At 63.0% G+C, this 25,988-nt stretch overlaps 1 protein-coding gene across 5 annotated transcripts in view; it reads right to left on the bottom strand.

The window, feature by feature from the left end:
- The window catches only part of NOTCH1 (notch receptor 1), a 49,520-nt gene extending 24,070 nt beyond the window's left edge, over positions 1–25,450 (bottom strand). For 2 of the 5 annotated variants that reach the window (XM_064290645.1, XM_064290646.1), the window contains exons 1-8: positions 25,324–25,450; positions 23,571–23,655; positions 5,982–6,244; positions 5,182–5,520; positions 1,923–2,045; positions 1,030–1,263; positions 617–772; positions 221–406 (exon numbers count right to left, since the gene is read on the bottom strand). In XM_064290645.1, the coding sequence (XP_064146715.1) occupies positions 221–406; positions 617–772; positions 1,030–1,263; positions 1,923–2,045; positions 5,182–5,520; positions 5,982–6,244; positions 23,571–23,655; positions 25,324–25,387 (1,450 nt within the window). In that variant the 5' untranslated portion in view covers positions 25,388–25,450. Of the gene's footprint in view, positions 1–220; positions 407–616; positions 773–1,029; positions 1,264–1,922; positions 2,046–5,181; positions 5,521–5,981; positions 6,245–23,570; positions 25,089–25,323 lie in introns of those variants that run through there. The other 3 variants (XM_064290647.1, XM_064290643.1, XM_064290644.1) reach the window with 3 other exon arrangements.
- Positions 25,451–25,988: the final 538 nt, after the last annotated feature.

Here is a 25,988-nt window from a genome sequence, read left to right as displayed (position 1 = left end):
AAGACACCCTCGCTCCACGGCTGGGCAGAGGCAATTGCCCAGCCTCCCTGGAGCCCCCCCAGGAGCTCTCTCCCCACCTGCTGTCCTGCAGGCCCGCCCCTCCCACCCCAGCGCAGCCCAGCACCCCTCAGGCTGATCCACCTGCCCAGGCCTGGCCTCAGTTTCCCCAGATGCCCCGCAGCAGCTGTGGCCTGGGGAGGGGAGGCGCCCATGGACGCACCAGGCATGCAGATACACTGGAACTCCCCGATTTGGTCCAGGCAGGTGGCATCATTCTGACAGGGGCTGGAGACACACTCATTGACATCGATCTCGCAGCGTGGGCCTGTGTAGCCCTGCAGACACTGGCACTCGAAGGAGCCCTGGGTGTTGATGCACCTGCCTGCGTGCTCACAGGGGTTGGCGCCTGCAGGGACAGGGCAAGGGTGAGGAGCTCCTCCGGGCCTGGCCTGCACAGTGGCCGGGGGACATCCTCCTAAGGCTGGCTGCCCCCATCAGACTGGAAGCCCTTGAGGGTGGGTCTGCTTTCATCCCACTGTGGGCCTGTGCACCACGAGTCTCCCCTGCACTTCAAGCCTCCTCCTGCACCCTGAATCCTCCCCACCCCTGCACACACCCAGAGAGCACTCGTCCACATCCTGGCTGCAGGCGGGCCCCGTGTACCCTGAGGGGCAGGTGCAGATGGCTTTGCCATTGACAGGGTTGGTGTCACAGTTGGAACCCTCGTTGCAGGGGTTGCTGATGCAGGCATCGTTCAGGTGGCAGAGAAGACCTGGGCAAGGTGGCAGGGTCAGGGGCACGGCACCACCAGGCTTGGGCCACGGCAGGTCCAGCCCAGCCCAGCGAGGAGCCCCCACCATGGCCCATGACCCAGGTTCTTTCAGGAGGGTCAGCACTAGCAGCCCAACCAAAGGGTCTCCCCTGCCCTCTTTGGCCCAGAAGCCCCCTGGGGATGTCCTTGGAGACCAGGACGGCCCCGTGTGTCCATGTCTGAGGTCCCTTGAGCCCAGGCTGGTCCCAGTCACTCACCTGTGCGGCCATGGGGGCACTCGCAGTAGAAGGAGGCCACACGGTCATGGCAGGTGGCGCCGTGGAAGCAGGCGGCATTGGCACAGTCGTCGATGTTCTCACTGCAGTCCTCGCCGGTCCAGCCATTGACACACACGCAGTTGTAGCCGCCATGGGTGTTGTGGCAGGTGCCGCCGTTCTGGCAGGCGTTGGGCATCAGCTGGCACTCATCCACATCCTCCGTACAGTACTGGCCTATGAGGGTGGGGCATTAGCCCGGCGCTGCTCCCAGACCCTGGCCACTGCTGCCATCTCCCCTCTAGGGCACAGGGCTATAGTGCCACCTCCTCCAGGAAGCCTTCCTGGCTGAGCCCTCCACCCACAGCCACCTCAGTCACTCCTTCCCCTGCAGCCCCAGGCCGGGAGGGGTGCTTGTATTGCTCCGACTGCAGATGTGGCTGCCCATCACCCGGCAGAGCGAGCTCCCTAAAGGCAGGGCCCATTCCACCTGCCCAGGGCTGCTCATAGCCAGGACTCGGCCAGCTTGGCCTAGGTGGTTGGCTGAGGGCTCATTTGTCCAGCTCAAGGCAGCCCCGGGCCAGGCCACAGCAGCCCCCACATTCTGGCTGACACTACGTCTGTGCAGGTCGCTGAGGGGTCTCTGGCCCTGGCCATGGGCAGAGGGGTTGTGGCAAGTCTCTCTTCAGCCCTGGCCTGCCACACACCACCATCTCTATCTGCACAGCAGGTCAGAGGGTAGCGTGGTTCCACTTCCAGCTCATGCCTGTCCGCCCAGGAGACAGCGGCCCCCTCCAGGTGTGCACTGCTAGTAAGGGGTCATGTGGGCCCTCCCATCCAGGCCCCCTCTGTCTGCACAGCTAGTGAAAGGGTCGTGTGGAGCCCCCAGCACGCACCTGTCCACTCAGGTGGGCAGCGGCAGTTGTAGGTGTTGACACCATCCACACAGGTACCCCCGTTCTTGCAGCTGTTCCCTGGGCAGTCGTCCACGTTCTCCTCACAATTCTGCCCGGTGAAACCTATGTCGGGGGGCCAGTCAGCCCCTCTCCTGGCTGGACCACAAACCCATCCAGACAGAAGAGCTGCCCCTGGGAGCCACTACTCAACACCCCCTTCCTGTGACCAGGCTCACCACTCCAGACCCACAGGAACACGCACATGGCTAGAAGACAGGGGCTCAGGAGCTGAGGTTCCAGAAGATTCTGTCACTCAAACCCTCCCATCTAACAGAGCTCCTGGGGCTCTAGTAACTGGGTGCTCTCTATGGCTGGGTGCTGGGCTGAGGCTTTCTACAACACCCCAGATGGTGGTCACAGGCAGGATGGATGCTGTGGCCTGGGACCCTGAGGTGGTAAGGCCAGGTGGGGCCAGGGAGGGAAGGCTGCCCAGGAAGTGGCCCCCTTGCACACAGGCTGAGCCTCCGCCCAGGCCCACCGCTGCCACACTGTGGCACAACCTTTGTTAGCTATTAATCCACTCAACTTCTGCTGGTTCAATGATCAACCCATAAAGGTGCGCCTGGCAATAGCCAAACCTGCGGCTGGTTACTAATTAATGCCCCTCCCAGAGTGCTCTTGCACCCCTTCTGCCCTGGGGAGCCGAGTATCCCAGCCCCTCCTTGGGATCCTCCCATCCTACCAGCTGCACAGAGCCAGGGCACAGCCAGATGCAAATCAGGGAGGGGCTGGTAAGCACCCCAAATCAGAGCCCTGGGGCCGAGGTCTGGGTCCCCTTAGCTTGTGGCTAAGTGATTTCTCCCTAGAGGTGGGGCTGGGCTGGGCTGGGCTGGGCTGGGCAAGTGCTCCTGGGGCTGCCTTGGACATGGGTTGAAGCACACTGCATGGACAGTGAGCCCAGCGTGGACAGCCCAGCGTGGACAGTGAGCCCAGCATGGACACTGAGCCCCGTGTGGAGCTTCACTGCCCCTCCTCACTGTGACATGCTGGGCCTGGCCCTCAGCTTCTCTGTTTCCTCCACTGTAAGACGGGGTCACTGAGAACCCGCCCCACAAAAGGGCTGTGGGTGCCAACTGCCATGCCAGTTGCTCCAGGGAACAGCCATGCACTCGAAGAGGTCAGGGCTCCCTGGTGCGGGTCTCCTGGGACCCCCGACCATGCAGAGAGGGCAGTGGGCCATACAGCAGGCAAGGCCCCTTGGACAGTACCTGGGTGCAGAGGTGCTAGGAGAGCTAACAGGTACCTGGGGTGACCCGGGGTGGGCCGTTTCAGGAGGTGCCCCTGCCCTTGGATTGGGGTCACTGTTCTAGCCTGTCCCCCACCACCTGAGGTCCTGAGCACCCCATCAGAGGGGTGGCCAGCCCTGCTCGCGGGGTACCCCACTGGCCACTCCTTCCCTCCTGCCTATTCCTAGTGCCCCGAGGTCCTGTGCAGGGCGGGCCCCTTTACCCTGTGGGGCTGGACGTGAGGTCTCAGCCTGGAGGACACAGGGCGCCAAGAAGGGATTTGAGCCCAGAGCCTGCGGGCTGCCAGACAGGCAGTGGGGGCCAGGAGGCAAGTCGCTGGCTTGCCTGGCTGGAGGAGAGGAGACGCTGCACTGCCCCCAACAGTCCTGGCTGTCACACTGTCACCACGGCCTGTCACGCTGTCACCACGGCCTGTCACACTGTCACCACGGCCTGTCACACTGTCACCATGGCCTGTCACACCATCACCACAGCCATCAAACTGTCACCATGGCCCGTCACACCATCACCACAGCCATCACACCGTCACCATGGCCCATCGCACCATCACCATCACACCATCACCACAGCTGCCACACTGTCACCACGGCCCGTCACACCGCCACACATGGCCTGTCACACCATCACAAAGGCCCATCACCATGGCTCACACACCAGCAGGCCCAATGTCACCACAGCTGTCACACCATCACCACGGCCGGTCACACCATCGCCACAGCCCGTCACACCATCACCATGGCCCGTTACACCGTCACACACGTTCAGTCACACCATCACAAGAGCCCATCATACCAGCTGCTGACCATCACCATGGCTGACACATCAGCCAGCTCAACGTCACCTTGGCCATCACACCATCACCACGGCTATCACACCGTCACTGCAGCCAGTCACACCATTGCCATGGCCTGTCACACTGTCACCATGGCTGTCACACCAGCTGTCCAGTCACTACGGCCATCATACCATCACCACCACTGTCACACTGGCTGCCCACTGTCACCATGTCCATCACACCACCAACAAACACATCACACTGGTTTCCCACCGTCACCATGGCCATTACACCATCACCACGGCCATCACACCGGTTGGCCGCCATCACCATGACCCACACAGGTACCACACGGAGCCTGGAGCCCAAGTAACTGGCAGGAATGCCTGCACCTTGCGTATGCACACATGCAGAGAGGTGACAGAGCCGGGGGCAGAGCTGTGGAGGGGGCCTCTCACTTCCCCTTTGCAGGGCCAGGCGGGCAAGGCGGCCTCTGGGTCACCCCCAAGTCAGTGGGGCCCTGGGCTCTCATCCTGCCCTTCCTTTGCTCTGCACCGCCCCCCCCCCCGCACCTAACCATCAGGAGTGCAGCTGAGCTGACCAGAGGCTCCCAACCCACTCGTCATCATCGTTGTTATTATTTTTAGAGCGGCAGCAAAACTGACTCAAACAAAAACCCGGCAGACTCAAGGGAGGAGCTGTGCCTGGCCACCCCTCCCCCCACCACGGGAGACAGGCGGGCGGGCACCCATGGGCGGCTGGGGGAAGTGACGGTGCACTTGGGGCCTCTTCACAGCCCCGCCTGGGTGACGCTGCGGGGAAGCCCCCAGTGCACAAACAGGGCACTTGGCAGTGCTAGGGCGTCTCTCGTCTTGTATGCGGGTTCCAGGGAACTCAGAAGACGAGGGAGGTGGCCTGGGTCAGGCGGGGGCACTCAGGTGGGCTCTCCTGTCCGGGAGGCACTCACCCCAGGCCCTGCCTCACCTGAAGCCACCTTGGGGTCAAGGGAGGGAGCAGTGGGGGCTCAGGCCAGCCACCCACTCACGCAGGGGCAACCCTACTGGCTCCCAGGGCCCTTCGGGGAGCCTCCTCCTAGCAGGTATCCCCCAGAGTTGCCCAACAGCCCACCCAGCCCCCATGCTCCTGCCTTGTGTGGACGAGGCAGAGGTGGGCATACCTGGCAGGCAGGCGCACTCGTGGGTGGTGTCTCCAGTGGGGCGGCAGGTGCCTCCGTTCTGGCAGGGAGAGGGGCTACAAGGCTGGTAGGGCAGCTCGCAGTGGGGGCCGGTGTGGGTGGGGCGGCAGGTGCAGTGGTAGGAGCCGACTTCATTGTGGCAGGTGCCCCCGTTGCGGCAAGGCCTGGGGGTCTGGCTACACTCATTCACGTCCTGCCGGCAGGTGGGGCCATGGAAGCCAGGCGGGCAGCGGCAGATGTATGAGGCCTCGAAGGGCAGACACTGGCCGCCATTGGCACAGGGGTTGGAGGCGCAGGGGTCGGCCTGTTGGCATGTCTTCCCTGGGGGGAGGGGGCCAGGGGTCAGCGCCTAGGCCCCAGGACAGGGTCATGTGAGCAGGTGAGGACCCCCAGGGTTCTGAGAGGCTGAGTAGCCAGCCCATCTAGGCAGGGCTCGGCCGGCAAGAGGGGAAGGTGGTGTCAGGATCCAAACCAGATGTGCTCCTTCCAGAGTGTGTGCTCTTAAAAACTGCACGCTATGGACCCCTTCGATGTCAGGCTACTGACCGAGGACCAGTGCACCCCAGGAAGAGAGAGGGGTCCCTTCTCACCAACTCAGGGACAGTGAGGGTGGGGAGCCTGGGGCACAGTAGCTGAAAACCAGGGCAGTGAGAGGGTCCAGAGACTCGGGGGTGGGGGCTGCAGACCCCCAGAAGCTCTGCGCTCTCTCCCAGGCACATTACTCTATGTAGACAGTCAGGGCAAGGCCCGCAGCCTCAGGTGAGGACCCCAGCCGTCCTCACCTGACCAGCCCGGGGGGCAGCGGCACTTATACTCATTGAGCGTGAGCAGGTCACAGGTGCCGCCGTTGCGGCAGGGGTTGGTGAGGCAGGCGTTGTCGAGAGGCGTCAGACAGAGCGGGCCGGAGAAGCCCAGCCGGCAGCTGCAGGCGTAGTCCACTGTACTGCCGTGCTCCAGCACACGGCACGTCCCGGCGTTCTTGCAGGGTGCGCTGAGGCAGGGGTTGGATGTCTGGCACCGCTGACCCACGAAGGCCCCGCTGCAGCTGTGGGGAGAGGCCACAGTGAGCCCACCGCCCCCTACCCACCTCCTGCCCCTCGGCCCCGGCACCTGACACACCCCCGGCCCGCCCGGAGCACCGCGGCACTAGGTCCATGCCCACAGGCAGTACAGGTACAGGGCTCAAGTTCTGAGATGATGACGATGACTTTATGGACTAAATTGTGTCCCCCAAAATCTGTGTTGAAGTCCTAACCCTTGTACCTGTGGATGTGACCCCACCTGGAGTAGAAGTTTTCTTTTATATTAAAGGCAACATGCCAGAATAGGGTAGATGCTAAACATAATTTCTCTTTCTCACACACAGACACACACACGCACATACACACAAGCACAGACACACACACACGCACAGACACACAGACATACACGTATGACAGATGCCAACGAATGCCAGGAGATACTGACAAGAAAGGACTTCCCCCAGAGGCACGCCCTGGCTTGGGACTCCCGGAACCTCCTGGAACCATGAGAAGATGAATCTCTGCTCTTCAAACCACCCACAGGTGGTATTTGCATTACAGCAGCCTCAGGTGACCAACCCTGTAACACCTGGGGGACAGGGATCCACAAGAGTACATGGTGGGGCCCCGCTGGGATTTATAGCAGGTGCCGAGTCTGCACCCCGAGGCCCCCTCACAGCACTCTGGGCGGGGCCCTGCGTGACCTGCGTCTTTTAGCTTTTCTATAACGAATGTGCACCATCTGGGTAAGAAGAGACCGCATGGAGTATCTTCTCTCGTCGATATGACAGTACTTGGAAAGGGTGAGGGCACCTGGAGCACTGGCTTCATGTGCTTTCCCAGCATGGCGTCTACTGTTGGAGGGTCTTACACTGCCCCTCTCCCCTTAGCACCTGGAGCCCAGACCCTGCTTCTCCCTCTTGTCACCACATCGTCATGGAAGAGGTTCAAGGACAGCACGGCCTGGGATCTGGGACACCCATTTCTCAGCTGGGAAAACCAAGGCGGCGCAGGGAAGACCGGATAGTCCTTCGTGAGCTGGTCTGGGGTTGCGGGTGGCCGAAGGCAGGCCTGTGCCTCCTCCACAAGCCAGGGTCCTGCTCAGCATGGATGAGCAGGGCAGGGCCAGTCTCTTGCTCAGGTCTGCCCACCCCCATTCCCAGAGCCCCTGGCCACCTGTTGGCCCAGCCATCAGGGCCCGCGCCATAAATCGCTGGCCCAGGTCACCTCGTGGCCTATCGCTCCCAGGAAAAGCTCAATAAAAGCTCTGGGACCCGCCAGGCCCGGCGCTTCCCAGCAATGGAGCCTCTGAGGCAGAACGCCCCAGCCAGGCCCCCTGGGAAGGCCACCCCAAGCTCGGCCCACTTCGCCCATCCACCAGTTTGGGCACTCCCCAGGCGTGGCCTCCAGGCGGGCAGCCTTGGCCCCAGGACACAGACGGCCTCTTGCAAGCACAGACCTCCGGGGGCGAAAACCAAACCCTGGGGTAGGGGAGCCCGAGCAAGAGGCCCCTGAGAGGCTGCGACTGGGGGCTGGGCTTCTACGCAGCTGGTCCTCTGCTATCCCAGAGGCCTGGGAAGCATCTGTCTTCCCTGATGGCTTTTATCTGTGGCCACGGCTTGGGGTGTATGGACAGGAGAATGCAAAATGGCCACTCCGGCCCACCATCTGTTGCCAGAAGCCAAAAGTCCCAAACCAACTGGTTTAAAGAAAACAAATCCCCGCCTCCGCCACCCACCCCCCCCAGGCCCTGGGAGTAACTCAGCTTCCTCATGGCTCCCGCCCCGCCCACTTGGAGGGGCCACATCCGGCCTGGGAGCCCCTAGTCCCCCTAGTGACCACAGCCCCCCAACAACCATGCCTGCCTTTTGGGGCCATGGGCTCCTGCCAGGGTGCGCTCAGGGAGCGGGCACTGTCCCCCCCAGCACCCCCTGCCCTGTGCCTGGATCCAGTTACAGGCGGGCTGGTCCACTCGGGCGGCGGGGGTGGGGCTGTGCCTCCCCATCAATGCCCCCCATTGTCAAGCAGGAGCTTGGCCTCGGGTCCCACTTGGAAAAAAGGCTCTTTTTTCCTTCCAGCTGCTGACAAAGCCAGCGGGAGAGGGCAGAGGGCGCCTCCTCATCAAAGCGACTTGGCCAGTCCCACGCCTGCCACCTCAACCCCCCCCCACACTCTGGGCTCCATGGGAAGGGACGCCTGTAGGGGGGCAGGATGGAGCAGGCCTTGGCCCCCAGATGCCCCCACAGCTTTGGGGGCACCTGCACAGGCTCCCCAGTGCCACCTGGGCCTGGCCCCTAAAGCAGGCCCTGTTGATTGCCCTGAAGGGACAGGATGTAGGGTGTCCCTCCAACCTCGAGTAGTGTCCCTGCTGGATGTGGACTCCAGCGTGGGGGCCTGTGGGGCATCCACCGGACCCTGGTGTGTCCAGTTTCTGAGCTGTACTGCGCTGGCCAGCAAGAGGGAAAACACACTCCATAAATCAGGCGTCGGCAGTGGACAAAGGGCGGCAGGAGCAGGTGCGCCTGTGGATGGGGCTGCGGCGGCAGCTGCTCTAGGCGGGTGCGGCTGGCCGCCAACCCGAAGGCGGGGCAGGAGCGGGCGCCGGGCGAGGAGGCTCCCCGTGGGGGAATGTGGCAGCTGAGAGGGCCCTTTGTGTCCCCCCGCCGCCCTCCCAGGGACGCCACAGTGAAGGCACGCTGCCTGCTGGCTGTTCCTGCTGTCCAGGGTGGTGGTGCCCACGGCTGCTCTCAGGCATGGCCGCCAGGGTGGGCCTCCATGCTCCGTGGAGGTGGACGGCCTGGCAGGTGTGTCGTGGGGGAAGCACTAGGTTGGCGGGATCCAGAGGGAGCTGAGCCAACGGGGAGGATCTGGGTGCCGGGGTGGTCCTGGCGGGGGCGCAGCGTAGCTCTAGTATCAATCCCAAAGTCCTTCCTCCCCCGTCCTGCCATGGGCTCCTGCTCTGGAAACCCCCAGCCCACGCCCACCTGTCTGCGCCTCTCTCCACACCTGGCCAGACACCTGTCACCTCCTCTTCACAGTGCCCAGGCTGCCCCAGAAGGTGGGCCCTGCCCCCACCCAGGGTGGCTGCACCCAGCAGTGATGGTCCTAAGGAACAGCCGGTGCCCAGGTGTCCTGCCATCAAGGCTGATGGGCAGGCTCGAGCCCTCCTGTAAACATGAGGGCCGCTCCTGCCCATGCTGCCCTTGCCAGGGGCCCCCTCTCTCCGGAACGAGAGCCCTGTGCCCCAAACAGCTTCCCTTCCGCCTCTGCCCCCTCCTCGAGCCCCCTCCCAGCCCCCACGCAGGAGGCTTCCCCCCAGCAGGTGAACACAGCTGGGGGGCTCCGGGGAAGGGCAGCAGAGGGGCTGGGCTTCCGGCAGACGCTACTGCTGGGGTGCCAAACGGCCCCCTCTGTCCGCTGCCCACAGCTCCGGCCCCGTGCTTTGTTCCTGCTTCAATATTGCCACTGTGTGGCCACCGCCCGCAGCCCCCCTCCCACGCTCCATAGAAATGCGACTCCAGAGAGCTCCCGAGGCAGATGCTGCGTCGACCTTTCACCCAGGACTAATTCTAAATTGTGCTGTTTTCCTTTCTACGCTAAGCGGCCATCTGCCACCCCCAGGGGACAGATGACAGCGCCCTCCACCCCAAAATGAGAGAGGGGGGCATGGGGGCACCTGGCGGGGGGCCAGGGGGCTTTACTTGGTTCCTGCCTTCAAGCAGTTTATGGTCGGAGCTGGGGTGGTGCAGCAGGAGGAACCAGAGACCCACCCCTGGGGGGGGGCGCTTCCTAGGGTCCCCACTGATGGATGGTGAGTGCAGGCTCAACCAGAGGACTTGAGGGAGTGGGGTCTCGGGGAGGGGGCAGGGCAGAGACACCCAGTGGGGCCTTGGCTACTGCAAGGGTTGTAGGTCTCGATGATGGGTTAAGACGGTGGCGTGCCGTGTGGTCTCCTGGAGAGTCGCGAATGGCGTGGCTGTGCCATCCACCACCACCACCACCACGAAGGCAGGGCCTGGCCAGGAGCTGGGTTTGGTTCAGAAACACGTGGCCTAGCGGTAGGTCCCTGGGGACACACTGCCTACACAAGCGGGGTGCACCTGCGGGGGGAGGATGCTGTCAGGCGTGGCCCTGGGCACCACAGGGCTTCCCCGACTGGCAGAGGTGCCCCGTTCTGGGGCAATCGAGGAGTCTGCGCTCTCGGGGCCCTGTGGGGTGGGAGGTGGCACACGGGGTGGGGGAGCTGCGCCTCCCAGTCCAGAGACGCAACAACCTGCTCCAGTGCCTCCACCGCGGGAGCCCATGGAGTGGAAAGGGAGGGCTGGCTTTGATTTGTGCCCCCACGATGTCGGGGGGAATCTCCGTCCTCAGCGAGCACTCCCAGGTATATCGGGGAGAGCTCCCACAAGGATCCCAAGTCCTCAGGCAACAGAGGGACCTCCCATGGGCAATAAAGGGGGTTCTCTCCACACCTCAAGAAAAGAAAAACACTAGACAGACCTCCCGGCTGCCTCTCCTGGGGTGGCTGCTCTGGCAAGGCCTGAGGGCCCCTGCCCCCCATCACCCAGGCCCCCGCTCCCCCAGCCTGTATTCCTCCCCCAGAAAGGAGTTTGGGGCCACAGACTCCCTGTATATCCCAGTGTAACTCTATAGGTCACTGGCTTAGAGGGTGTGGGAGGGGGGTGACCCATGGGGGATGGGGTGGGGCCTGCAGCCCTAACCAAGAGCTCAGTAAGGTCACTGTCTCCCCGCAGCCGCTGAGGCTAGACATAAAGCCAGGGGCCTCTCTCCCAGCAGCCTCCCCAAGGCCTCCCCAGGTACCTCAAGCTGGGAGGGTCTGAGACCCCGGCCTTGGCAAGCGGGGTGTCTGTGGGTAGCAAAGGAACTGTCATCATTACCAAAGAAGGGGAGACTGAGACCAGGGCTACACGGGTGAGAGGGCCAGGACTTGGGTCCCCAGAGGTGGAGCCGCTAGGCGGTGGGGTTATCCCCCTCTTCAGAGGCTGTCACACCCTGGGAGCTGAGGAGGCCAGCACCGTCCCAGCAAGGGGTTGGGGAGGGGCGTCTGGGTCCCCAGCCTCTCCCTTGGGCCCAGGCCAGCCTAAGACCTGCTAAATCTCAGCAGGGGCCTCCCCGCCTCCCCTAGGCCCCAGCTGCTAAAGAATGATATGCACCCAACAGGTGGGGGGCCTAATGACCTCTGCTGGCCTCCCTGCCCCATGCCACATCCTGGGGTCCTTTCCCGGGAAGACTGTTGGAGCTGCTCAGCACTGGGTACGGAGCCCCAGGGAGCCTTGAGACGCAGGGTGGCAAGTGCCAGGTTCCTCAAATCTCCTTTCCCCTCACCTCCCAGGAGGTGCTCTGATCGGAGCCCTCAGGACAAAAAGCTGGGCCAGGACAGGTCCCCCAACCCCTTCCAGCCCCTCTGGCCCCTTTGTTCCAACACCTGCCTGTGGGATCAGCTAGAATGTCCCCAGCGCCTAGGTTTTGTTCCACAGGGAGTCCTGAAAGCCAACCCTGCCAATCTCCAGTCCTTCTCCCCTTTCTGCCGGGCTGCATTCCCACCTGGGAGCAAGAAGGGTGCAAGCACCCAGGGGCGCTGTAGGGGCACAGTCCTGGGGCTAGGGTGCATGTGGGGCATCCCTGACCTCTGTTGCAGCCCACTGGCCCAGGAGTGGCTCTCAGGCCCCCCCTTCCTAAGCTGAGGTCTCCCTCCAGCTTCTGCAGCCAACTGGTGAAGATGCTCCGAGCCACTGGGGCCCTGCCGATGGCTCCCAGGGCCTGAGGAGGGAGGGAGGGGCAGCTTGGGTGCAGGCAGATCCCACCCCAGATGCCAGCTGCTCATGGCGGGGTGGGGGACCGAGTCCAAGGGTAGAGTGGGGGTGCCCAGCCTCTATAGGCCCGAACTGGGACCAGGCTCCCGGCCCACACAGCTGACCATAGTGCACCCCACTTTTCTGTCTTGAAACCTTTGTCCCAACAGCCTGGCAGAGGGTTAAGACGTGCAGGGAGAAGGAAGGGCAGGGAGACGATGGCTTCCTCGGGGCTCTAGGCCCAGGCGAGTATCGGGGAAGCCCTTTGTGTGGGAGCGGACGGAACCTGCCCGCAGAGAGCGCCTCTCTCACGAGGGCAGGAAACAGTGCCCCCCACACAGCATTGTCCCTACTCTGCTCAGAGCCTGGGTGCGGGAAGTGGCGTGTCCTGTCTGAGAGGACGGAAAGGCCTGCAGCAGGGGTCAGGCAACTTCCCGGAAACTGCACCCATGGGCACCCTGCTTGGCCAGCCCTCCCACGCTGTGAAGGCACAGCCCAGTCGGCCCGGGTCACAAGGAGCTCACTTGTCACCAACGAGCCCCATGGGCTGCCGGGAAGGTGTGACAAAGGCCCACTTGAGCCCCAGCACCACCACAAGGCCACTCTCCACTGGTCCCCCAAAAGGCAGAGCCCCAAGCTGGGGCAAGGCTAGGGATGTGTTTGGTCCTCTGGCCTCTCCCAAGAGCCTGCCACCCTGAGTGCCACCAAGACCCACCGGGTGAACCCCCACCACCAGGGCTGCCCCAAGGCCCCTCCTCCCAAGCAGGGCAGAGCCCAGAGCTGCACCCCAGAGACGGCTGGTGAAAGGCAAGTGGTCAATGGGAGTGGCGGCTAGGCCGCTGGGAGGGCTGCGCCAAAGCCAGTTAATGAAGCCAGCAAATGCAGGCGGGGCATCCCGGCTCCAACCAAAGATTCTGGCAACTTCCTGAGTCTGCTCTCGGGAGCAGGTGCCATCTCCCGGGGCGGTGGGGCTGCCCACAGCACCCCCCCCCAGTCCAGTGTCCCCAGCTCTGGGTCAGCTACCCCTGTCGAGAACTCAGGGGAGGAGGGACCAAGGACCCCCTTACATCTGTCCAGCACCCGCCAGTCCTTGAGTGGAGACCAATGCAATGCCCCACTGGCTTCCGCTGAGAGGCCAGTACTCGGGGTCTGGCCCTGGGTTCTACCTGGCTTTATCTGTACAGCAGAAAAAACCGAGGCCTGGGCAGGCGATGGCCATGGTATTAATGCCTTGATCTGGGAGCTGCCCTTAACCCCCACTGCCACCGATGGAGGCCACACACGGCCCCCTGGGAGCAGACAGCTCCTCGGAGGCAGCTAAGGAGCCACTGCAGCTCCCTGGGAAACAGGCGGGAGGGCGTGTGTCCCTGCCCCCAGCTGCCCCACCCTCGGCCTGGATTTCACGCCTGACCACCTGATCTCCAGAGCTGGCAGGCCAGCAGACAATGCATGCTCACATCTCACAGGCCAGCTGAAACCCAACCCGGGGGCAGGGTGGGACTCCAGGCTCTGGCACCCCGCCCCACCCACTGGCAGGAGGGTCCGCCCACACTGGGCTCACAGGTCCACTTCCCTGTGGTGCTATGGGGCCCTCCTGCCATCCTCAGCACCAGGGGACAAGCACAGTGCACCCCGAAGCCCACCCCAGCTCCGGGCCCAGCCCCAGCGGCCTCTGGGGAAGGGGAGCTGTCCATCCCGGGCAGGCAAAGATCGCGCCCACGCACATTCCTCCACTGCCCCCTAGGACCACCGCCCCGCTCCCCGGCTGCAGCAGGCCTGGGGAGGCCCCTGTCACCTGCCTTGACTCGGCCGCCAGCTGTCTGGTGGTCCCAGAGGCCCGGGCTGGCTGGGGCAAGGCGACCCCTCCTGTCACCATTACCATCTCTCTCTCTGGCCAGACAAGGGGAGGGGCCACCTCGCAGAGGATGCTGCTCACCGGTTCAGGCCAGCTGAACCCCTGTGGCCTGGGCAGACCCTGGCCCTGCTCCCCTGGCAGCCCAAGCTCTCCCGAACCCCGCAAACCACTACTGAACCCTGTACAGCCTTGTGCAAACCCTATACAACCTCACCTGAACCCTCACCTCTCTTGAATCCTGTACAACCTCGTCCAAACCCCACACAACCTCACCTGAACCCCCACATCCCTCCTGAGTCCTGTACAACTTCACCCGAACCCCACACAACCTCACCTGAACCCCACACCTCTCTTGAATCCTGTACAACCTTGTCTAAACCTGGCACAACCTCATCCAAACCCCACACAACTTCTCCCAAACCCTGCACGACCTCATCCGAACCCCACACAACCTCATCCAAACCCCACACGACCTTGTCCAGACCCCTCATAACCTCGCCCGCATCCCGCACAACCTCTCTTGAACCCTGCACACCCTCGCTTGCACACTGCGGCTGGGGCTGGGCTCTGGGCTCTGGGCTCGACCTTCCTGGGCACACGCCGAGCAGAGCCAGCTGACGCACTCCCATTTCGGAAGCCAGGTACAGGGCACACAGGACAATCTGTCATTCCTAGAGGCACACGGATCTGCTGTGATGGTAAGGGCCCGGTGGGACACCCACTTGCCCTTGTGGAGGCCCCGCCTGTAAGGGACCACACGGTCGGACAGTGGGTCAGTCGCCTCAGTCACCAGCCAGCATGTGCTGTCATGGGGCTGAATTCAAAACCAAAGTCCAGTGCTGGCAATGGGCTCAGGTGCCCTGCATCTGGACAACGCCTTCCAGGAACCTGGGTAGCCCCTGCCTCATGCCTGGTCTTGGGCCACCTGGTTCCACCTGCTGGGCCCTGCCCAGGTGTGACCACCACAGGTACTGGCTGAGGACCATGCTGGCTGGGTCCTGGACTGCTGGGTACCCTGGGAGAACAGAGTCTGAGCCCCCAAGGCCCCTCCAGCTGGGACATACAGCCACACCAGGCCTCACTATGAGCTCCCAACCAGACAGAGCAGAAGCCGCCCCCTTCTGATCACGGCAGGGGAAGTGAGGAGCCCTGGCTGACGGATGGAGGGCTTCCCGAGGCGAGGCCGACCTCGGGGGAGAGGGCTTGCAGGGCACCCCAGCCTCAGCCAGCATCTTACTGAAGAGCCGTCAGGGACAAACATACACTGAAGTCTGGCTTCTCCCCCCGTTCTCATTTCCAGTAACTTTGTAGTTTCCGCTCACCAGCAACCCACACAGAGAGGAAACGGTGGGAGGCAGGCCCCTGGGCCCCGCGACGCCGTCCCTGCCTGCCCACAGCCCAGGACGGATCTTCCCAGAGGCGGCTGCAGCGGCGCTCGCCGCCCACTCTGGTCACAGGTGTCTGCTTCCCCGGCAGCTTTCGAAGCCCCATGCACCACTGCGGCCCTCGACGGCCTTGGGGGGCGCCGGGAGGGGCCGGGGCCTGCACTGCGAGCCTCTGGCAGGCTCCTGGGCCCAGCTACTCCTGTCATGTGTGCACAGGTGACACCATGTCATCAGGACCTGGCACGCCGAGTAGGCTTCACACCCGGCACCCAAATGACAGGTGCAAGGCCATCAAGGGAGGGTCTACGGTGGGGGCTGCCGGCCAAACGTGCCACTGCTCCACGTAACCACTTACACCGTCAGGGACACCTGTTACAGGGAAAGTGAGTGACGTGGAAACAATTTCTCTCTGACATGACCAAGCACGAAAGGTTCTCTAATAAAGCAGCCTCCAGCCGCGGCTCCTGACCAAACACCTGTGGCTCGGCTGCGACTGACGTGGGTGCTGGCACGGGTGAGAAGGAGGGAGATCAGGAGTCAGGCTGCTGCCCGGTTTCCACGGAGCCCCGAGGATGGGACGCCGAGTGTTCAAGACCTCCCTCGGCACAAGGACGACTGTCTGGTTCTTCCAGGCTCACGGACACAGGCAGCAGCCACCCGCCCCTGCTCCCACGGGTCTAAGTACTGGCGGAAGGGGCCCCTAGATGCTTCCTGTCCCTTCTGACCGCACACAGGGCCTGTACGATGACATGGGGCCGCCTCCCTTCAGGTTGGCCTTTAGAGCTACCTGCGGAGGAAGCGTTTGTTCAGCAAATTAGCAGTGTCAACAGCAGAACAAGGGGACCGTTTACCCAGCTTAAGAGAGCAACCAATTCAAGTACTTCAGAGCCACACCACAGACCTGGACCAGGTGACAGGGTGCTGGGACTGGCTGGTGGCAGATTCTCTCACCCTGTTAGTGCAAAGCACTGCTCAGGGGAATGAGACGGCAGCTTCTTATGGGAAGACTCCCCCCAGCCTGGCAAGCCCCCAGGTGAAAGGGCTCACACCTGAGCCCCCAGCCTGGGATGGCAGAAGCCAGGTGGGGGGGGCATGCCCCCTGTGATAGATGGGCGGGCAGACTTAGGACTGGCCAGAGGTCTCCACACAGCCTCGGATGAGGCGAGGGGCTGGGGACTCAGGGCAGGTGCAGTGACCCATCGAGGGGGCAGAGAAGTGGGCTGTCAGACAAGGAGGCCAGACCCTCAGGGGTGCCCACACTGACCCACCGGCACCCAATCCAGAGAAGCAGCTTTGTGTCAGGAGGGAACAAGGCAGGGAGAGGTAAGGCTTAGCCAATAACTCTAGTGTCTGTGGCAGCACGGGGGAGGCGCCCATCCCGGAGCAGCGGGTGCGGGGGTGGGGTGGGGGGCCCACAGCAGGAAGAGCCTCTCAGAGGAGACTATGGGGCGTCTACTCCCAGAATCTCCCCAGGTCTCGGAGACGCACAGACAACAGCTCTCCGACCCCACTGCCCTGAGGACAAGAGGTGTCCAGATGCTAAAAGCCACACATCCACCTGACCAGGAAGGAAGGGCACTTAGCTGCCCAGTGTCCCCTCTACCAGGGGTTCCCCAGCCACTGTGTGCTCTGTGGGGGATGTGGCATGCGCCTAAGCCAGGGGGCACAGAAGGGGCCCCCGTGTGTCTGAGACGAGGGGCCAGGCAGCCTCTCCTGCCTCACACAGGACAATCCCAGGACTCGGAGCTGCGCCCCGGGGCCAAGCAGAGCCGTGGTCCAGAGGCCAGCTGCCAGCTCCCACTGCAGGGATGTTGAGGTAGGAAGGAGACGTGAGCAGAGGCCTTCGGCCTGGCCTCGCCTCCCTCCCGACACCCCCCTCACTTTCCCACTTCTGCCCTCAACCCCACCACAGCCAACTCCTCTGTGGGCCCCTCCCAGAGGTATCCGTGGCAGTCAGCCCACCAGGCAGGGGTCCCTGTGGTAACAGTCGGCAATGGAAATGGAACTTGGCCCCCCTCTCTGACCCAAAGTCAGCCTCTTACTGGTGTCTCCTCTCCTAAGACAGTTGTCACCTGCATGGCGGCTGCAGCAGTCTGGCTCAGCCCACCACCAGGCCTGCACAGAGAGGCTGGGTAAGCCTCCCCAGGCCTGCACTCCTGCCTCACAGGGCATGGCAAAGCCCCAGCCCCACTGCATACCTCCTCGGCCACTCGATGCCTGGAGGCTAGTGCTGGCGTGAGCTGGAGCCGGGGACAGGAGCCACCACGAAGGGAGGGTGCCCAGCTGCGAGGCACTGCGGGGCTCTGAGCGGTCACGGGCTGGGTGCCCTCAGGACAAACAGGGCCCATCTGAGGGTGGCTCCATGGCAGCCAGTGGCCACACAGTCCCAGACACAGGCACCCAGTCTTCAGGAGCCTTCCCAGACGCCCACCACCATCCCCAATGCTGCCACCTCTGGATCCTGCGAGCTGATGACACATGACCTGGACATCTGTGGCCACCTGTGGCCAGTCCTGGTGCCTCCAGCTGTGTACAATCCAGTCCTCCAGGGTGTAGCACTCTGACATGTGCTCCAACCTGGGTGGCCTGGGACACTTTATGCTGAGCTCGAGGAATCGTGCACAAAAGGCCACACACTGTACCAAGATCTCACTTAGACGAAACGTCCAGAATAGGCAAATCCAGAGACAGAGCGATCTTCACCTAATAATTCACTCTAAAGTGCTAGTGACCAGATGCTCCATCCTCGGGGGAGAAGGGTGTGGTGGGGGTGGCTGCCCACCGGGTGTGGGTTTCCTTCTGGGGTGAGGGAAAAGTTCTGGAGTGAGACAGTAGTGATGGCTGAGAAACACTGTGAATAACTTCATGCCCTTGAGCTGTTCAGTACAAAACGGTCACAACGGTGAATGTATGTTCTGTGCGTTTTGTCATGTGTGTATCTGTGCGTGTGTGTCTCCAGCACTCTTGGGTGGTGCGAATGGTTAAGTGCTTGACTACTAGCCAAAAGGCTGGCAGTTCGAACCCACCCAGAGGCACCTTGGAAGACAGGCCTGGAGATCTGCTTCCGAATGGTCACAGCTTCAAAAAGCCTACGGAGCTGTTCTTCCCTGCACACACAGGGTCATCACGAAACAGAATTAACTAGGTGGCAACTAACAACAACAACTCTTTCTCTCTATATAGATCTCTCCACACCCCCAAAAAGTCCAATCCCTTGTGCCCTAAGGGTGGGGCTAGGCTCCTTGCCTCCCTTGCTATCATCTGTCCCCAGGGCCTAGTGTAGGCAGGGTGGGGGAGCCCAAAGAGATGCCAGAAGCCAGAGGAGCCACTTGGAGGAGGGCATCCTTTGGCCTGCCCCCTTACTCACCCCTCCTTCACCGTTGGCCAAAGCACCTGTCAGTCACTGCCTAAGCAGGCCAGGGGCAGCCCCAGACCGGCAGAACTTGCCTGGCCGTATCACTGTCCCTGACCCTGGGCACCTCCACCTCGCCACACTGCTGCCCAGGGCCACCAGCAGTCTCAGGCCCAGGACCTGCCTGGATGCCAGTGGAAGGGGGCTCCAGGGACCATCCAGGCCAACCCCTGCATGCATGGAGGGGGAAACTGAGGCCCGGGGAAGGGATGTGTGGCTGAGGCCCCAGCCTGGCTCTGTACCATCTAGGCCATTCAGTGACCACACTCCTTGCCAAAGAAAGGACCTGCCTGGCTCACTGAGAAACCTCAGGGCCATCAGCCACATCCCGGCCACAGTAACAATGCCCCAGAGCCAGCCACTCCTTAAAGCCCGTGGTGCATCCTTGGGCTCGCCAGCCCCTTGGAAGCCTCTGGAAAGTTCTGGATATGCCCGCACATGGAGGCCAAGAGCTGACACAAACTAGCCTCACATCCCCGCCCTCTCACACAGGTCTCGGGTCAGCCTCATCCCTCCCGGCCTCAGTTTTCCCACCTGTAAAGTGGGGATGACAAGCAGCAGGGGTGAGGGAGGCTGATGATGCAACAGGCTGCCTGGCTTTCACGATGCTGGTAAAGGCAGTGTGTCTGTGCGCAGGGTCACAGTGACCCCTACGCTACTGAGGGCCATTGAGATGTACAGCTTGCTCAGTGTGCAGGGTCACCGTCATTACCTTATGGAGGAGAGCAAGAGACGCGTGCAACCTTGTCTTTTTATAAGTGGACAGGAAGCGGTTAAGGCCTCCACACACCAGCAGAGCGCAAGCCCTCAACCTAGCTGGCATTGCCCAGCCAGCCCACCTGCCAGGAAGCCCGTCCTGCGGAGACTCCCCACTGCACCCCGGCATCTGTCTGGGAGCCCCAGCACCCAGTGCCACACCTCCGTGCTCAGGCCCAGCTCTGTCTCCTCCATTCATTGTCTGCCCAGCTCCACCCTCTTCCTGCTATGGTCATCCTCTTCTTTCTTTTTTAAAAAACATTATTTTTTCAATGGGAAAATGTTGGCCTCCATTCTGAGGCAGCACCTGCCCTGAGGAGCCAGCTCCTGCCCCAATGCCTCCCCTGCAAGGGCTCCGCCCCCTGACGTCCCCATGCTGAGCGAGCAGGTGAGACTTTCTATTTGACCAAGTGTTTTTCTAACCCCAAGTCCTCTGAGCTGGGAGTGGCAGGCACAGAGGAAGCTCTGTGACAGACCTTCCCTCACCCCCAGCCAGTAACCCTTCCCTCCCCCAGCCTCCTCCTGGAGGCAGGTGACACAATGGAAACACTGACTTCAACTAAGGGAACGGTCACTCGTCAGCCCACTTCACGGATGGGCAGACTGAGTCCAGGTGGCATGGAGTCAGGCAGGTGCAGAAGCAGCCAAAGTGAAAGCCCTCCCCACAACCACCCCCCAGCCAGGTACTCTGGACGTGACGCCCCACTTCTGCCATCACCCAAATTCCGACTTTCCCACAGGTAGGGAGGGTGCCTTAGTCATCCCATCTCAGCTCCCACCCCAGCGCCCCAATGAACTTTCCAGATGGAGGACGCTCACCCACCCAGATGGACAGCAGTCCCTCCAGTCCTGCCCACCCGCCTCCAGTCGCAGGAAGCACTCTATCCCCTCAGCACTGATGGGGCAGGGGGTGCAGTGCCCCCTCCGCTTGCCCTTGGGGTGAAAGCCCCCCCATGGAACCCCCACCTGCACACAGCAGCTTCCAGAGGTGGACCCTGTGTGAGGGAGGGCCTGCAGCAGAGACTCCCACACGCCCAACAACCAGGCCCAGTGCTCTCCCACCTCCCTGGGAGGGTACCCCCATTCCCCATGGAACTACTCCAGCCCCGAGCTACCACCTGACCAGCGCTCCAGGGGAAGCTTCCGTCTCCTTGGGGTGGAAACAGATGATTCATGGCACTCACGATCGGCACTGGGAGAACTGTTTCTCACACCCTCCTACAGGGCAGCAAACTGGCACAGAGGGCCAAAGAACTTTCCAAGGCCATGGCTGGAGGCTGTAGACTGGGATCTGAACTCACATCACAGGGGCTTCAAAAGTCTGTGCCCTGGACACCTCGGAGGATAGAACATGGCTTCTCCCTCAGCTGGGAGAGCCGGCCTCCCACCGCTGCTCTGGCCAGCTTTCTTTCCGCTGCTCTGGCCAGCTTTCTTTCCCGGGACAGCTCCTCGGAGGTCACAGGTCGCACTCTGGCAGGCTGCAGGCCTCCCAGGGCAGGAACAGAGAGGCGGAGCCCCCAGGGGAGGAGTGCGTGGGGCTAAAGTACCCAGGCCAGAGAGGGAATCCTCACTCCGTCGCTGAGCCAGAGACTCTATTGCACCCAAAAACTGCACTGACAGGACCCCGAAAACTGCACTGACAGCCCCAGCTGTGCTTCTCCAAAACTGGCCCTGACCCTGCACCCCAAATTCACTGATAGCCCCAGCTGTGCCTCTCTAAAGCTGGGCCTGATCCTGCACCCCAAACTCACTGACAGCCCCAGCTGTGCCTCTCTAAGCTCAGCCTGACCCTGCACCCCAAACTCACTGACAGCCCCAGCTGTGCCTCTCCAAAGCTGGGCCCAACCCTGTACCCCAAATTCACTGACAGCCTCAGCTGTGCCTCTCCAAAGCTGGGCCCGACCCTGCACCCCAAACTCACTGACAGCCCCAGCTATGCCTCTCCATGGCTGGGCCTGACCCTGCACCCCAAACTCACTGACAGCCCCAGCTGTACCTCTCTAAGCTCGGCCTGACCCTGCACCCCAAACTCACTGACAGCCCCAGCTGTGCCTCTCCACGGCTGGGCCTGACCCTGCACCCCAAACTCACTGACAGCCCCAGCTATGCCTCTCCATGGCTGGGCCTGACCCTGCACCCCAAACTCACTGACAGCCCCAGCTGTACCTCTCTAAGCTCGGCCTGACCCTGCACCCCAAACTCACTGACAGCCCCAGCTGTGCCTCTCCAAAGCTGGGCCCAACCCTGTACCCCAAATTCACTGACAGCCTGAGCTGTGCCTCTCCAAAGCTGGGCCCGACCCTGCACCCCAAACTCACTGACAGCCCCAGCTATGCCTCTCCACGGCTGGGCCTGACCCTGCACCCCAAACTCACTGACAGCCCCAGCTGTGCCTCTCTAAGCTCGGCCTGACCCTGCACCCCAAACTCACTAACAGCTCCAGCTGTGCCTCTCCAAGCTCGGCCTGACCCTGTACCCCACACTGCCCAGAGGTGGGAGCCCCTCTCATGGCCTTTCCATCCTGCCCCCTCGCTGGACTTGCAGGGTGTGCACAATGGGGGCTCTGTGGGCTGCACTTGGCAGAGTGCCTGCCAAACTGGGGGAAGCTTCCCGCCAAGTAGGAGGGGTCACAGGCCCAGTGCGGGAGAGAGGCCGAGGCGGAGACCTATCAGGGGGCTGGCTCAGGCAGAGGGCCCACAGGACCCCAGGTCTGGGACTGGGGAGGCTGCCACAGTCCTGTCCCGGGTGCCAGCTTTGGCCCAGGGAGACCTCACACCAGACCACACGGCCCGCTCCGGCGTCCCTGACCTGGGCACTCTATTCCCTGGTGGCTCCCAGAAGAGGTACCCTAACTTTCCACCAACACAGCACCGCTTCTCCCTCTCAAAGTCATCTGCAGAAGTAATAAGATTCTTGTTGCCTCCCAAATGGGGAGGGGGTCTGAGAGGCAATGTCCGAGGGACGGGCGTGGGGGAAAGAGCTGTGCATTCTGGGAAGCCTCGCATAATTAATCACACCGAATTAATCCGCCTCCCCAACAATAGCGGCTGCACTGCCGCAGAATCCCAGCTGTCGGCCTCTGAATGAAAGGAAACAAGATTTAGGGCATCAAGCGTCAGTGTGGCTTCTGCAGAAGGAGAAGGCCCCCAAAAAGCAAAAAAAAAAAAAGTAGCATGCATTCATTAGCATCTGACAAAGGAACATTCCGCTCTGTCCATTAAACTGCTCACAGACCTTCGTAATTGGCTTCAGTTGGTGGGCGGGGGCCCGGGGGCTGCTGGTGGGCAGGCCAGCCGGTGGTGCAGTGGGCCGGGTTGTCAGGGGAATGGGCCCATCAACGGTTGGAATGAGGGCGCGCCGGGGGCAGAGCAGGAGGCGGAGTGGACGGCTCCCCAGGGCCTCCTCAGTATTCCCATCAGGGGCAAACTCAAGTTGAAGGACATCGGGGAGCAGTGAAAACGTCCCGAGGCAGACTGGCACTCCAAACAGATCTCTCAGCCCCCCTGTGCCCACTCTCCAGCTAAGCCAAGGGCCGTGGATGGCGCTCATGAGGCTGGGAGTTTGCAGAGCCAAGAGAGAAACCAGGCTTCCCGATAGACACCCCCACCCATAGAGATGGGCGGGGCCGGTTCAGGCTTCTCTCCCCAGTTTCACCCTGAGGCCTTGGCGCAATGGGCTGGGGAAGGCCCAGGCCTAGAGAGTTAGGTTTTGTTTTGAAACAGTCAATTTCTTTCTGAGAGGCTCACCTGCCCACAGGTGCTCAACCTGCCCAGAAGAGATGCTCCCCAGGTGGCAGTGGAAGTCCTGACCCCTTGACAGGTCAGCCGTTTCTCAGGGACTTCAGGGAGAAATGGGCTGCCAGGATACCACCTAGGGCCCAGTAGGCCGAGGTGGCCACGAAGAGGGAGCCCAGGACCCTCCGAGGCCTGGCCAGCTCACACGCAGCCTAATTGTGGGTGATTAAGTAATTGCCAGACTTTGTCCAATAAAAGTCAGCACGTGACGTGCCCAGCCTTCTGGGCCATCTCCACCAGACAATGGCCTAGTGTTCTGTCCCCGGCTGCCGCAGAAGGCAGGGACTCCCGCTCCCATAAAGCAACAGGTCCCCGTGGGGGCGCGCATACTCACAGACAGGCCTCCGTGCCATTGGCAAACACTTCACACTTCCCGCCATTCAAGCAGGTCTCCTCACCAGTCTGGGAACATCGCAGGCCTGGGGGGGCCGGGGGAGAGACAAGAGGGTCAGCAGAGCCTCGGCTTCTGGAACGGCCCATCTCTGAGGACAGAAACCTAGCCTCTGTCACCAGCTCCGGACTAAGTGCCGCCATCAGACCTCACCTCAGGGGCCCTTCACTCAGAGTCCTGGGGTTGCAGGGGCAGGGGGCACCGGGAAGCCCCAGAATGAACCCCGAAAGACTTCAAAGTTCCAGTCAGAAATGGGGGCGGGGTGGGCTGGCAGGTGGACAGGTAGTGCTCAAAAATGGGGAGTGACTGATATGCCCCCTGGCAGCAGCGGAGAAAAGTGATGTCTCCCGGCGCCACTCTCCCAACTTTACACCCCCACCTCCCCAGTTTTCTTCAGAGAGCCACACGGGGCTGGGGGCTAGGGCCCCCACCCAGCCACTGAGGCTGTCTTGATGTTTAAACACGCTGCCGGGACGTGGTGGCGGCGGGAGGGTCGGGGCCGCCACACTCGGCTCCCCGCTCGTGGGAAAATGCGACAGCTGCGTGGCCCGCCGCCCCGCCCGCCAACAGAGCGCCGTCGCGGAATCAGAGCGGGCCATTGTCGCGCCGGCCGCCTCCTGCGTCCTGGCCGCCCCGCCCCTGCGGACACCCAATACCTGCTCCCGCGGGGCCATCTCCAGGGGCAGCCCCACCACACCCATGGGAGGGTGGAGAGCCCCGCTGGGAAGGAATGCGACCCCCTTCCCGAGAACCGGTCCATAAACGAGGCCCCGCCCTTCCCTCTCACCCGCCGGACAAGTGAAGCCGTCGGGGGGGGCGGGGGGAGGGCGCTGTGACAGGGACTCGACTTTCTGAAAGGGGGAAAAATTCTCACCACCAACTTTTTGGGAAGACAGGAATTAATCACCAGATTGCCCGGAGACCCTCGGGATGGGAATCGGGCCAGGAACCGCGCTCCCTCCCACGTCTCTCTCCACCCCCCCCAAGATCGCCAAACTTGAACTCCGCGGAGCAAAGCGAAACTCGGTTCCACCAAGGCGAGTCTTCCGCACTCCCCCAAAAAGTCTGTAATCCGGGATCCGCACCCCCCCCCCAAAGAAAGGCTGTGAGCCGGGCTGGCGGCCGGCGATCCCGCCCGGGGAGGGGAAGTCCGCGGGGGTCGGGGACCGGAGCCGCTCCACGCGCCAGCCCGCGCGAACCTTCCTGAAGGCCAAGGAGGCCGGTCGGCCCGGACCCCGCTTCCCACGGCGCCTTGCCGGCCCCGGCCGCGAGGGCTGGCCAAGGGGAACACAGAGCCGGGACCCCACGCTCCGCGCCCCAACATCCGCCCCCGGCGCGGGCCCAATGCGCAGAAACAAGACTAATGGCTCCGAGAAGCAACAGGAAACCAAAACCCACTAGATTCAAATCGAAAAGTGGTAGGCAGTCCGCGCGCCACGCGGCAAGCCCACGCGCGGCCGGGGAAGGCGAGCTTGGCGGCGGGGCCCCAGACCCCGGGACCGGCGCCCCGCGCCCAGCTCTTGATGCGGCCCCGGCGCCGGGCAGCGCGAGTCCGCCCTTGGGGGTGGGGGTGTCCCAGTCCTGGCCCGGGACTCCCGGTCTCCTCGCCCCGCCCGAGGCCCCCGGGGCGCGCGCGCAGCGCCGCCAAAGTTGGAGAGGGGCGCGGAAAGTTGCGGGCTCGCGGGGCGGCGCCTACCTCGTGCAGCGGGGAACGCCGGCAGCAGCACCAGGCAGAGCAGCGGCGCCAGGAGCGGCGGCATGCCTGCTTCCCCGCGGCGCTCCGCTGGCTGGGCGGCTGGCTGGGCGCACTCGCGCCGGGGGTCCCGCTCCGCCCTCTGCTTCCCGGGGGCGGGCGGGCGGCGCTGGCTCTCGCGGGCTCCGGCACCGGCTCCGCTTGCGATTGGTACCCAGCGCTCGCCCCGCGCCTTGCGCTCCCTCCTGCAGGCCGAGGCACTAGTGAGGCGCTGGGCCGCCTTGTGTTCCGCCCCGCCGGGCCCCGCCCCGCCCCGCCGGGCGGCCCCGCCCCACCGTGAAGCCCCGCCCCTCACACCCCATCCGCGATCCGTCTGAACCCCGATTCCCGGCCGGCTGCGCCCCTCGGCTGTGCACCCCGGGATGCGCCCCTCGGTGGGGACGCGCTGCCAGGCCAGGCGCTCGGGACCGGGGCCGCGCTCGGGAGGGTGGGCCAGGGCAGGCACTACTTGTTGGTTCGAAGTTTCCGAGGCCAAAACTTTGGGACGCATTGCGGAAGGATCCGTCTCGGCCGCTGCCGCCTCGGCGACAATTGGGGACAATTTGCATCTCAATGGCTGAGGAGGAGCGGCGGAGTGGGGAAATGAGAGGCCCCGGAACCGTGCCGGC

This window comes from Loxodonta africana, chromosome 9, assembly GCF_030014295.1.
Source record: "Loxodonta africana isolate mLoxAfr1 chromosome 9, mLoxAfr1.hap2, whole genome shotgun sequence".
NCBI lineage: Eukaryota > Metazoa > Chordata > Mammalia > Proboscidea > Elephantidae > Loxodonta > Loxodonta africana.
This window is presented reverse-complemented; position numbering and strand designations above follow the sequence as displayed.